A 14,757-nucleotide genomic window follows, 5' to 3' on the forward strand; every position below is an offset into this window, starting at 1 on the left:
AGTCCCAAGGAAGAGCCGACCATTCTTAGGGACATAGCTTTTCCAGTATGTCAGGCGTTCAGATAAAATTGGTAAGACTAAAGAGCTTGGAGTATTGGTAAAGTAGGAAAAAGGCTTAGTGAGTTGAGGTGAGGGAAGAGAAGAGGTGGTGGGAGGAGAGATCAAAGAGGTACGTAGAGTCCAGGTCATGTAGGACTCGAAAGGTGAATGTAATAAATACGTTTGTGCTTTATTCTAAGAGTGACGAATAACCTTTGGGTGATATTAACCAAAGGAAACATGATCTGCTTAACGTATCTGCTACCGTGTGGAAGGTAAGGGTTAGAAGCAGAGAGACAAGCAACACTGGCAGTATAATCACTCACGAATAATGGTGTCTTAAACTAGATTGTTAGCATCACAAACAGAGAGAAGCAGGAGATTTGTGCTAATATTTGAAGGTAAAGCTCTCAAAATATACTGCTTAATTATTTTCTACAAATATCCCTAGGAATGTAAATGTCAGAGCAAAGGGTATGCACAGTTTAGAGACCCCTGTACAGAGTTCCCAGTGCTCATAAGGGAATTTGTACCATTTAACAGACAATTATAGTTTCTATAATTATCAGAAAGTTTGCATTCATAGGAGTAAGGACCATCTTTGTTCTCAAGGAGGTGACAACTTAATATACTGAGAATGTACTTATTACTTACTGTTTTACTATGATATTTATTTAGGTGGTAATTTCTACATCAGATATAATGTCTTTTCTCCCATGGGCGGGGTGTGTGTGTGTGTGTATGTAAAAACAGAAATACCTGCCCTAACTGGTTTGGCTCAGTGGATAGAGCGTCAGCCTGTGGATTCAAGGGTCCCAGGTTCGATTCCGGTCAAGGGCATGTACCTTGGTTGCGGGCACATACCCAGTAGGGGGCGTGCAAGAGGCAGCTGAATCGATGTTTCTCTCTCGTCGATGTTTCTAACTCTCTATCCCTCTCCCTCCCTCTCTGTAAAAAATCAATAAAATATATTTAAAAAAAAAACAAAAAAACAAACAAACAGAAATACCTTAGCATCATAATCTATTTCTTTTGTTTCAAACTATGAAATTAAATATTAAAAGATAATAGCAAAATAAAATATCATTGTCTACATCCAAATATCCACTAGAAGGTAAATGCCAAGCAGAAAAATATTTAAAGAGTAGTAACAGGCAATTCACAAAATAGGAAAGTTAAAAAAGATAAGAAACAAACAGGAATTAATTTGTACTGTTTTTTAAATAACACTAAGCCAAAGACACCAGAAACATTTGAGCCTTGGTATTAGAAAACAATTTACAAAGACAGCAAAAAACAAATATATTGCACATTTAGAAAATTTCGAAATGAAGAGATACATTTAAACACAACGTTAGCAAAGCATTTACTGTAATATAATTATTTTATTCCTAGAAACGGCCTTTAAAACACTTAATCCAGTTGCCTCATTGTATAATTGAAGAATTGGGAGCCTCTAACCATATAGTGGGTGTCATCTCAGCCCATCCTGATGGGGTCATATGTACCCAGTATGAATGGGGGAGACTTATTTTGTAGCATCACTCGACTTTTTTCTTCCTGGATAACAAAGCAATTGTTGTTAACCCTAGTTCCTAAGTTAATTAGCTTTAGTTCTTTTGAGTTGGAAACAGATGCAGAGACTTGAGAGGGTTCACCCAAGGTCACAACAGAGGGACATGAAAGTACTAGGATTTGAGCCTGGTGTGTTTGACCTTGGAGACCTTGTATTTTAAAAAAGCAGTTTTAAATGTTTGCGCTTTTTTTTATTTACACACAGAAAAATGCACCACTCTCAGATACAGTTCTGTGAGTTTTGACAAATGCCTGAAGTGATGAAGTATTATTGCAGTTAAGATGCAGAGCGGTTCTAGTTCCCCAAAGTGTTCCCTCATGCTGGTGCCTAAGTTGTCAACCTCTCCCACACCTCCAATTGCAGGGAATCACTCATGTGTTCTTTGACCATGAAGTTTTACCTTTTACAGAATGTTTTATACATGGAATCATATAATATGTAGCCTTTTGAATCCGGCTTCCCTTGCTTAACTTTCTACATTTGAAAACCATTGATGATGCATATATCCATAGCTTGTTCTTTGTTATTGGTGAATAGTATTCTGACTCATAGACATACCACAGTTTGTTTAGCTCTTCATCTGCTGAAGAAAGTTCATCCAGGCTTGGCAATTACTGTAGAGCTGCTGCAAGCTTTCCCCCACAGCTGTAGGATTCCTAGCTCATATGCCAAAAGTATGCTAACTTTATAAGAAACTGTCAAACTGTTTTCCAAGTTGTTGATACTGTGTACTCCCACCTGCTATGTGTAAGTCTCCATTGTTCTGCATCTTCACCAGCTCGTGTAATTGCCAGTGGTTTCTAATGCTTTTATTTTAGCTTTTCTAATAGGGGTCTAGGAATATCTCATTTTCGTTTTTAATTTGATTTTTCCTATTGACCTAGGATGTGTTCCATCATTTCAAGTGCTTATTTGCCATTTGTATATCTTGAATGGTTAAGTGTCTGCTCACATCTTTTGCCTATTTTTATGGGATTGTTCGTTGAGTTTTGAGAATTCTTTATACATTTAGATATTCAGAAAGCTGTCCTTTGGCAGATATGTGATTTGTGAATATTTTCTCCCAGTCTGTGGTTTGTCTTTTCACTGGCTCAATAATGTCTTTCATGTAGTAAAACTTTAAAATGTTGTTGATACCCAAATTATATATTTTGTCTTATTATTGCGCTTTTGAGTTTATGTCTAAGAAATTTTTGCCTAACCCAAGGTCTCAGAGGATTTCTCCCATATTTTCTTCTAAAAGTTTTATAGTTTTATATTTTACATTTAAGTCTCTGACTAATTTTGAAATAATTTTTGTATAAGGTATAAAATATAGGTTGAGGTTCTTATTTATTTGTTTGTATATTTATTTGTCCATTTATGTAGATATAGATGTTCCAGTTGATGCAGACTCTTTGTTAAGAAGATTGTGCTTTCTCCAATATTGCTTTTGTGTCTTTGTCAGAAAATATTGAGCTTATTTGTGTGGGTTTATTTTATTCTTCAATTTTATTGACATACTTTTCTATCAATACCATACCACCACACTGTCTTAGTGTAGCTTAATAATGTCTCAAAACCCAGTAGTGTGCATCCTCCAACTTTGTTCTTCCCTTTTAAAGTTGTTTTTATTTCTCATTCCTTTCATTTGCATGGATTTTTAGAATCAGCATAGCTACAAAATATTCTGCTTGGATGTTGATGGAATTTTACTTATAGACCAATTGGGGAGAATTGGCATCTTAACAAGACTCACTTTTTGAACCAGGAACATAGTATATGTCTGTATTTATTTATGGCTTTGGTGTGTGTGTGTGTGTGTTACTTTTAAGTACTTTAAGGAGATATATAAGGGAGAGAAAAATAAAACAAACAATAAACTCACCATTGAAATAGTCTTTCTTCACATTTCAATTGGCTCCCCAATCTGACTACTATTTTTTACTTTGCACAGTCCTTAGGTGGTTTTTTTTAAAATTCCTTCCAGGATGTTTAGTTGTAATTAGTGGGTGAGACAGCCTGTAGTGTGCGTATTCCCTCTTATTCGGAGTTGAAAGTGAATTGGTTTTAATTGTCATTGTCATAGTCTTTCTTGTTTTATGATGCCATGGATTGTGGAGCAGCCAGAAGTGGTTTGTTTGTGTTGTCTTTTTCTTTTTCACTTTTAATAAACCAAATGTGAGACGAGTTTCATAATGTGGGGTTGTTAAATGTTCAAAGGATTTATCTTGGGTGGGTGGAGGCCTAGGAAAAAGGGTGGAACACAGAACCACTCTTTTTGAGCCCAGTAACAGTTACTTAGATTCAGGAGTTTCTTCCATTCTTGACATTGCCATGATGTGTCACTTAAAAATAAATAAAATGAAAGTTGATGTGACAGCAGAATCACCAGGGTCTGTCTAGGAGCATTTCTTAGCAGGCATTGCCTTGCTGACAAATAGCAGGGGTTCGCCTATGACACAGGATCTCACAATATTATCATTTATTTAGCCCCAAAGAGAATACAATGTCCTGTGTCCAAACACAGCTCAGCTGAACGTTAAAGTCCAGTAGCATCCAAACAATATTATCTCCCCTTCATCTTAAGAGGGCTTATTTTCAAAGCTTTAGTAGCAGTATCTTCTAATAGAGATACTTTATCTCCAAGACTTTGATAATCACTAAGTGTGTTCTCTCAAGCACAATATAAATGGCTTATTTTACTTATATCCTACATTTTAGGCTATTTGTAACATAGACACATGCAAACAACGTATCTGCTTTCTTTTCTGTTTTCTAGTTTTATAATTTGTAAGTCTCCAAGGTTGCTTTTTTACAAATCAAGATGCTATTCTAGAGAGCCTCAGACTGATTTTTTTACTAAAGCAGAGTGCTGCAGAACCGTCCAGAGCATGAACTACAGTGATCCACCAAAGGAAATCTTACCTGCAGTTTTTGATATACCCTGAGGGTATTCATATACCTTTTGTTAGAACAGAAGTTTGATTCTACAGCTACTCATTCAGAAGTAGGGTAGGGCTGAATTCTGAATGAGATCAAAATTTGTATATTTGTGAAACCAGGGAAAATACTTAATTTTTTTTCGCGGCAGAGGGGTTATGCTTTTCCTATGGAAATTGTTAAATGTTTTTAAGCAGATAATGTGTTACAAGTCATATTTAAAAATTATGTAACCAAATTAAGATGTATAAATATCAATAAGAGTTGGAAAAACTCAGAGACTTCACGGAGATTAAAGTGTATATTTTGTCCACAAAAGTATGCAGAAACATGATTGTAGGGGTGTTCTCTTAAGCCCTCAACTAGGGCATTATGAACTGATTTTAAAATAGAAAGGTAATTGTCCTTTCAAATGAATATTTGGCCCTTCCTTTAGTCATCCAAATAAGGGTGAGAGCTCAATTACAGTGGACCCAAAGGCTTCTAATGGATAAAACATGTCACAATATATATGTAAATGCTTTTTTCATAATCTATAGCCTTTGTAGTTTACACATTCCATTTGCATTATACATTTCATTGTCATCATAATCTTTTGGTTTGTTCAGGCATCTACAAAAACCCCCATTTAGAGCTAATGGAACTAAGGTGAAAAGAAACGGTATAAATCTCCATCGTAGACACAGTGGAGAAATGCTGGCACTGAGACTCTAAGGCCGCTGCTCCCTTTGTGACAACTGGCTTCCTCAGCAGCGAAGAGCCCAGCCTGCTGATTCATAATCCTGGGATTAAAGTTCTCACGAAATAGTGTTTGAGAGGATATTGTTTATTATCTGGGAAGCCACATGCGTTTCAGTGTAAATGTCACCTCTCCTGGGAAACTCACCTTCATGAGACCAGTTAAGATTTTCATCGGCGAACTTACTATTACTACTATGATAAATTAACCACTTTTTAGAAGTGTTTTGTCTCACCTAAAACAATCCTGTATACCCCACTTTGGGAAAGACAAATTAATTATGAAGTAATTATTCCGTACCACTTCTCTTCCTGGGTAATGTGTAATAAATTTTATGAGGATATGCTCTCTTCACTTCTGTATTTATAGTTCCTACCATGGTGCCTGACACACAGTAGGTCTCAGTCAGAATGTGTTTAGTACATTAATATTTGCCTATTTATGTGAATAGTGTATGTGTATAGTATATGGCTGCTGTATGGCTGTATATATTTTCCTTTGTTATGAATATAGAAATGTTTGCCTTTCTCCCAAGTCCACTTGGGTACAAAATAAGCATATTTTCTGCTCACTTTTACAGGATTATACGTTGACAATGTATTTTCAACAAGCCTGGAGAGATAAGAGGCTGTCGTATAATGTCATACCTTTAAACTTAACTCTGGACAACCGAGTCGCAGACCAGCTCTGGGTGCCTGACACCTACTTCCTGAATGACAAGAAGTCGTTCGTGCACGGCGTGACCGTCAAGAACCGCATGATCCGCCTGCATCCCGATGGCACTGTCCTCTACGGCCTCAGGTCTGTAGTGCGCATTGCAGAATGGGACTTTTCCTGAACCAAGCAGTTGCCGCTTTCTGTCGGAGGGGAACCTGTTGTGCTGTTTTCCTTACTCCTCCTTCAAGCCTCCCAGGAAGCAGTTAAACCTCCTACCCCGCAGACATCTGATAGCTCAGGGGAGCTTGCTTACAGAGGGACTTAGCCACAGCTAAGACTAAGCGTTTTTCTGAATTATATCAGCTGCTGATCCTCAAGCTGCTTTCTTTAAGGAGTAGGGATAAACAATGCCAAAATAGCTGAGACATAGAGTTTCCTTAAAGTGGAGAAAAACAATCGTGAATGCCTAACGCGTGTTTGAATGTGGCAGATGCGCTCTTGTCAGTTGCTCCTAAGCTGCACGAACCGGGCCTGGTCCTCTGGTGACAGGAAGGCTTTTTGCGTCCTTTCACCCTCCAATGAGGAGTCAGACTTGCAGATAAAGTCATGATCTTAGATTTATTATTAATGAACTTACACTATTAAATCTATTAAATGTGCCTTTCGTCAGAAAAGAATGGTGAGGTTCTGCTGTTTGGATGAGGATAAATTGTAAAATAAGACAGTTTCTTCTATGAAAGTTTGTTTTATGTTAAAACAAATAGTTTCTTTAAAAAGGAAGAAAAAACATTACAGTATAAAGAATTCCTCTGCATTATAGTGCAAGAAACTCTGAATTCGAAAATGTTCAGTTGTCTTTGATCTATTCCATTTTCCATAAATATGTAGTTTCTTTACCATAGTAACGATGATGATAACAGTCGTATTATTTCGTGAACACTTGTTAGAAGTCAGCTAAGTACTTTCCATGCATTAATATAGTCAATGTTTACAACAGCCTCGTAAGTTAGAAACTGTTACAATCTTTATTTTCAAATAAAGAAACTGAGGCTGATGCAACTTGCTAAGATCACGAAGAGAGTAAACTGTGAGGATGGGATTCAAACACTTCCCGGTTCAGACCCAGAGCTCCTAGCCAATACACTGGGATAACTCTCGCTGAAACATTTTTCTTACCTGGGATATCTCGTTTTCATTACCTACTCTATTCAGCATGCCAGATGAATACGTTGTCTGGATCCTTTTAAACTGGCTTCTTTATCATGTCTATAGAGAAAATGACCTTTGACTGTGGAGAGAGGGAAAGTATGAAGCAGGGAGAGAGCATGTTTGTATCCTGTGTTAGCCTCTGAAGGTAAAGAGATGAATTGGAAATTTATGATTGTCTCATTTCAGTCTTTACCTGCCGTCTAGATAAACCTGGTCAAGGTTGTCAACACATTCTTAAATGCACCGATGCAACGCTGAATGGATGGGAAATAAGCAGTCACTATGTCTTTGGAATTGAGAGGGAAAAAAGAGGACCAATATAGATGATAAATATGTCTTCTTTATATTGCTAAGCCAATAATCAGACAGAGAAAACTGATGATTGTTCATTCTTATCATTAAGAGGCACTGAACATAAGAGCGATAGCTCAGACTCACAGCAGGAGGGAGTCATCGCTCTCCCCTCCCCACTCCCAATAAGGGTTGTTGGCAAAGTAGGCAGGCTCCTAAAGACACCGGGCATGCGCAGAACTAGGACTTCTGCACAGAGAAGGCTCTGAATTGCGATGGTCTTATTGGTTGTATTATTAATTCTGAATTTGAAATTGATAAGGTTTTTTAGGGAATTTATAAAAGTCCCATTCCAGTTTCTACTGATAGACAGAACAATTTGTTTCATGGCTAGAAATTGAATGCAGATCACACATTCTTTTCTCAGCTCTAGGAGGTTCATTTGTGAGAAATAAATAAAAGAAATTCAATTAAAATTACCACTGCCATGGTTGATTCAGTTCTATGTGGCCTCTCTTCCTATTTACTTACCTCCCACCCTGGTTAGTCTCTATTATTGATAGTCTAGTAAGAAATGTATCTTATATTTGTGGCATGAACTCTGTCATTTCCATTTCAAAAACATTGTATGATTTCCCTTAAACCAAGCCTTTCCTTTTATTCTCATCATGTGTTATCACTCTTCCATTTTCTCAACTGATTTGAAGATCTACAGGATACAGAAATAATTTTTGCAAGTTATGAATAATGCTTTTTTGAAACTTAAATTTATAACTTGTGGCTAAATAATCATGAAACTCTTGAATATAGATTCTCCCTTCACTCTTGGCTGGTTGATAGTTCAGTTGTACCAATTTGATCTTAAAATCAAATACCTCCTGTCTTTTATGATCCTATTTAGAAATTTCTTTCAAGAGATATGGCTGAAATGGGAAGAATATTTTCTTGGGAATAACCTAGCTGTAGTTGGTGACAAAGGACTTTTCAGTTCACTAGACTGAAGTATTCCTAGCTATTTATAAAGCAAGTATTTCAAACAGGTCAATTGTCTTTTATTTTAAAATAAAATTGCTCCAGTCAAATTATTTTCAGAACACTTTGAGGAAAAATGACACATAAAAATATAGGTAGTTGTTGTCATTGTTTGTTTCTTTTGTGTTTTTTGTTTTGTTTTTGTTAATGAACCCAGCAAAAGTACTAGCAGGTAAAAAATCAGGTTTAATCTGTTATTTACATGACATCATAAATAATGTTACATAGATATAAATCAGATCATTATTGACTTTGAAAAAGGAAGATATTTGTTAGTTTTCAAAAAGGTAATGAATAATTGCATTGTACAGAGAATCAGGAGACCTGCATCCTATTCTAGTCGTAAAATTAGTGGTTCTTACGTAAATCAGTTCTAAATTTCATTCTAGCTCCCAAAATCCCATATTCATGCAATTTTGCTAATGTGTGGTGTAAATATTTTTAGGACTTCTACTTCATTATGCGTATGGCTTGCAAAGCTTTACATAATATTTTAGTGCTTCAGAAATTGCATTTATCTCCTTGAAAAAAAATCTTATCAATTAGGAAAGCAAAAACAAAATCATAGCATTCAGGTAAGCAAGAAAGCCTGAATTGTCAACTTTGGCATCTCTTATGAGCATAACAATGTATATTTTTATTAAAACTTACACTCTGAACCCAAATGGACTGTATATTATTTATGACAAGAGACTAATATTATATCATAAGCATGTTATCACATTAAGAAATCTTCAACAAACACAATTAAAACAAAACGCCTTTTCTATGATGAGATGATGCATATTTAACATTGAAAATTTAGAAAATTCAGATAAGTTATGAATAAAACTACCCTTCATTTTACCACTCAGAATTAATCATTAACCTGTACCTTGCTATATACTCTTCCAGATATTTTTCCTAGCACAAAAAGCATATAGGTAGATTTTCATAAAAAGAATTCACATTATTTTTCTTTAATAATGAATCCTATATAATAAAAGAATAATATGCAAATCGACCAAACAGCAGAACTGGTCGTTATGACGTGCACTGACCACCAGGGGGCAGACACTCAATGCAAGAGCTGCCCCCTGGTGGTCAGTGTGCTCCCACAGGGGGAGTGCCGCTCAGCCAGAAGCCCAGAAGCCAGTTTCACAGCTGGCAAACGCAGCGGCGGCAGGAGCCTCCCCCGCCTCCACCACAGCGCTAAGGATGTCCGACTGCCAGCTAAGCCATCAATCGGACATCCCCCAAGGGCTCCTGGACTACAAGTGTATGCAGGCCAGGCTGAGGGACCCCCCCACCCCGAGTGCACGAATCTCATGCACCGGGCCTCTAGCATATAAATATGCTTGCCATGTGAATACATCCCTTCTCACTATCAGTCTTTAACTATTATAACACATATTTGGGATATAATTTTTTATTTAATATAGGATATGGCTTATGGTTTTGAGATAAGGCACAATATGTAGTTGTTGCAATAAAATGCAGGACTACTATTTAAAAGTTATTTAATATTTTAGCAACAAAGCTGTTGGTGGCACAATTTATAATCTCACAGTTGTGCTGTTGTAATTTGTAGTCTCATTGGTTCAATAAATGGCCCAGGAGATGTACTGATGTGGATTTTACTAGGACATTTCTTGTGGACAAAATGACTTCCTTACTCTTTCAGTAGTCGCTGACCTATCTAAAAATAGCTCTTTGTCATTCGGTATGTGGGGTGAGCCCTTGACTTCCTATGTCTGTATACCTCCCATATGTAACATTAGATCAGAAACATGTCACTTCTGATTAAAGGTTCACATTCTTGAAGAAAGATTCAGCAGGAAGCAGAAGGCAATTCAGCCACCTCCTGCTATGCATGTTCTGTCATTGGGAAAATGGCAAAGGATAACGTTAGCCTGTAATGAATTTAGACAAGCAGGATTATTAATTTTATCTTCCTCTGCTACTCCTGAAGCTTTATCACAGGATGTTAGGCAAGTGAATACCTGAGCAGCCACTCCCCACGGAAATATAGCCTATCAGGCACTAGCATATCACTTTTTGACTCAGGTTTCCTCTTTGGTTTAATTTATTTTCACAGAGATTTTCAGTGAATGTATTTTTTCAAGCAGAAAACAAGTATTTTTTTTTAGACATGTGACCCTGTTCTCCAGATTTTCTTCGTTCTTCTGAGCAGGAAAAATCACCTTCATGTATCTCCACCTCTGGGGGAGAGGATGCATATAATAATAATTTTATAAAATACGTCCTCTTTAAAGAGCTGTCAGCAATTTTTCAAAGAACATTTTTTTGCCCATGATTTTCCCGATAAGATAAAATTACTTAGATTTTTAAAAATGCATTTAGAATTAACTTTTGACATCTTCAAGTTTATCTTTTTTTAAAAAAAAAAATGATTTTACAGAGGAAGAGAGAGAAAAACATTGATATCAGAGAGAAACATCAGTCGGTTGCCTCCTACACACACCTAACTGAGGACAGAGGTCACAACCTGTGTACTGTGTGCCCTGACCAGGAATCAAAGCTTCATAGGACAATGCTCCAGCCAACTGAGCCACACCGGCCAGGGCTCATCTCCTTTTTATAGAAGAGAATGCGGGGGGCGGGTGGTGCTCCAGAGAGGGGAAAGATTGTGCCTAACATCACAATTAATGACAAAGGACAGAGTAGAATCTCAAACTCCCAGACCTCAGAAATGGAAGTGGCCTGTATTTAGCAGCCCTGGGAAATAATCCAGAACTCTCTCCGATGCCAAATTCTGCATGATTTTTAGATGAAAACATTAAAAGCAGAAAAGAAAGCCTGCCCATCTTCTCTTTTCTTCAATATTGCTGACTCATTTCCCTTCAGTAGTCAGTAGGCCTACCAGCTAGGTGGGTCTCTAGTTGGCCTCATGTCCATTGATTTGTTTCAAATGACAGCTTATGTGGCAGCTCTGATATCCAAGGTGTGAAAGGACAGATGCAGAAAAAGTGAATGGTCAGAGACTCCAGGGAAGAAACCAGTTGCATTCCCAATAAAGATACAGATCTTACGTTGTAGGCCCAAAGAATGAGTACAGTTCTGTCCACACTAAATTGGGCCTTGTCTGCCGTTAGCCATGCCTCTAACTTTCACACAACTGGAAAAGTTCCTTTGTCCACCAGACTATTGGGGAAGATCCCAGAATACACTGAAGAAATATCTTTATTTTCTAGAACAAGAAAATAGATTTCTTTCCCCGGGGTATATTTCAGCCTTATTCTCCATGGGGAGAGAAGAAAAGGAGGATATAAAACAACTAAGGGAAACTACTGAAAATACCAGAATAAAAGCTAAAGCTTCTTTAGCCATCAGAATACTAGGAGGCATCAGTGCATTTTCAGTGGTTCTCAACTTTCCTAATGCCGCAACCCTTTAATACAGTTCCTCATGTTTTGGTGACCCCCAACCATTTTTGTTGCTATCACAAAAACAATATGTAATTATATATGTGTTTTCCGATGGTCTTAGGCAACCCCTGTGAAAGAGTTGTTCGACCCCCAAAGGGGTCGCGACCCACAGGTTGAGAACCGCTGATTTAGATCGTTGCATAGTGAGGCCACAGAACAGAAAACCGGTGGAGGAGCAGTAGAGCAGTGTTAAGAGCATAGGTGTGGAATCTGACTGACTAGCTTCAGGGCCTTCCTCCATCACTAACTAGCTTTGCTCCACTCTTCTGAGCTTCAACTCCCTTCATCAGTAATATAGGGCTTCATAGTACCTACCTTGTAGGATTCCCGGGGTGGGGGTGGGGATAAGGATCAGGGAAGGGGGAAGTAAATGAAGGAATACTTGTAAAGCATTTAGTAAAGTGTTTGGCACATGGCATGTTGTTTGTAGATTAACTGCCATCATTAAGATTACTATGTGTATCTAACTTTGACCTGTTTCCCATCATAATTAGCATGGATAATACTGGATGGTGGTAAGTCCTTATTGTGTATCAGCACGGCACTAGGTTGACACAGAGGCAGTTATGATATTCAAAGCTTGGAGGTTAATGGGGGAAGAATATAGGTAAGAGAGAGATGAGAAGTTGGATAGGATAGTAGACAAGAGCCAAGTTCTGTAATTTGTCATTATAAGCTTTGTGCATTTTGAAAAAATTAACCTAACAACTCTAGATTGAAAATACTAATATCATTTAAGTGATAATAATGTGATCAGAATGAAATAATGTGACCCATGTAAAGTAGCTGGCACACAGTAGGTACGCAGTAAATAATAACTTTTGTTGTGGTTATGGTCATTACTGTCATTACTAATATGATTATAATAGAATCAATTGGGTACACGCTGTGCAACATGTACTGTGCATCCATTGCATCTTCCTTTTTCAAAAAGAAAAAGTAAACTGAAGTTTAAACAAATTCACTAACTTATTCAAAGCAGCATATGCACACGTGTCAAAGCTGGGAATCGAATAATCCAAATCTATTTGACTCCAAAGCCCATGCCCTTTGTGTTTAATGCAGAGAAATGACCAAGTGCATGGACTGGAAGGTGGCAGAGCAGACACAGACATACTCAGACTTTTTATGAGACTAGTGGCTTCATGCAGTTATTTATTTTGATGACCTAATATTGGGAATGTCTGTGTAGTGTTCCAAAAGGAAGCCTGAGAACACACTAGTAGTTCTCATTTACTTTTAATGACACAGGGCCATTGTAGTAAAGTGAATTCTGAACCTTTCTTTCATTTATGCATTGACCTATCCAATCAAGTTCTGATTGAGCAGCTCTTCTTGCTCTATGTAGGGGGGAAGGGGTGCAGGCGTGACTAAGCCAAACATTGTCCCTATCTCCAGAAGCTCGTACTCAATGAAGGAAACATATAAACCATCAGCCAAAAGGACATTTAATAGCAAATATGAGGCCCCAAAAGTATGATGAATTCTATGAAGGAAATTAAACAAAATGAATGATCTGACAAGGAGCGCCTAGGAGAGGAACGTGGAGTCCTACTTCAGCAGGTGACATCTGACCCGAGACGTTATTTCTGAAGATGGACAGCAGCAACCTGGGAAGCGAGTGTCTGGTTAGAAAGGACAGAAGGGCATTGGTCCTAAGAACAGCACAAACTCATATGAACCAGGAAGGAAGATAAGTATCACTTGCTTCACCCAGAGCTCTGTCTCTTCTCTCATATTATTGCATGTTATGTTCTTTATAACTGACTACATTATTCACTGCTTTACTGCTCTTACTGGCCTCTCTCCACTAGAATATAAGCTCCCTGAGAGCGGAGACCTCTTGAGCAGAACCTGTCCCAGTGAATCAATGAAAAATAATAGAAAAGGTATTTGTTAAATGAATATATAGATAAATGAAGGTGTAATTGTGATTTACCCAGAGCACTTCTTTTTTTTTTTTTTAAATATGTTTTATTGATTTTTTACAGAGAGGAAGGGAGAGAGATAGAGAGTTAGAAACATCAATGAGAGAGAAACATCGATCAGCTGCCTCCTGCACACCCCCCACTGGGGATGTGCCCGCAACCCAGGTACATGCCCTTGACCGGAATCGAACCTGGGACCCCTCAGTCCGCAGGCCGATGCTCTATCCACTGAGCCAAACCAGTTTCGGCTACCCAGAGCACTTCTTATTTCATCAATCCAACTACCTGTCTCTGTTTATCAGTTGAATGGGACCTGTGGTCCTAGGGTTTATCTCAGGTTGATATAACATTCTGTGTCCATGCAGGCATCTCATGCAAAATCACACCTAACATTTTTAAACCATGGATTTGCATCCCGAAGTAAATTAGAGGAGTAGAAAGAGAAGCATAAATGATATTGATATCATTTAGAATTCAGTTATCAAAGGTTACTATGTTTGGATGAGATGGGAAAAATGGATTGCCCTACCTACTAGCACATTTCTCTCTACATGGGAAGAGCTGTACTAACCGCAAGACCCTGCCTGAGCTGATATCAATTTCAGCAGGTGATAGGGATGCGTTTTAAAAACAAAGACTAGCTGTTGTCAGGAATCCAGCTTTGCAAATTGCATCTTACATACAAATATGAGTTGACTGTGTAGAAATTTCCATTGGTGTGGTGTTTCCTTGTGCTGCCTTTTCATTTGTAGTCAGTGTGGTATTTTAAAAGTCAGAGACGTGAGGGTGCAGAGAACCAAATCCAGGTGGAATGCAGGTGACCCACTTTAGCCTCCTGCCCCAGAATGAGTCAAGGAGAAAACACTTCCTAATAAGAGCGAGTGCTTTTCAGACACACGCCACAGAAAATTTACTATCAGGGAGTTTGGGCGGGGG

The 14,757-nt window shown here is 37.9% G+C and overlaps 1 protein-coding gene across 2 annotated transcripts in view; it reads left to right on the forward strand.

Annotated features, from left to right (window-relative positions):
- The window catches only part of GABRB2 (gamma-aminobutyric acid type A receptor subunit beta2), a 207,096-nt gene that overhangs the window by 62,504 nt on the left and 129,835 nt on the right, over positions 1 to 14,757 (forward strand). For both annotated transcript variants that reach the window (XM_036315108.1, XM_036315109.1), the window contains exon 4: positions 5,857 to 6,077. In XM_036315108.1, coding sequence (XP_036171001.1) covers positions 5,857 to 6,077 — 221 coding nt within the window. The remainder of the gene's footprint in view (positions 1 to 5,856; positions 6,078 to 14,757) is intronic.

The sequence above is a fragment of the Myotis myotis genome, unplaced genomic scaffold (assembly GCF_014108235.1).
Source record: "Myotis myotis isolate mMyoMyo1 unplaced genomic scaffold, mMyoMyo1.p scaffold_m19_p_6, whole genome shotgun sequence".
NCBI classification, from domain to species: Eukaryota; Metazoa; Chordata; class Mammalia; order Chiroptera; family Vespertilionidae; genus Myotis; species Myotis myotis.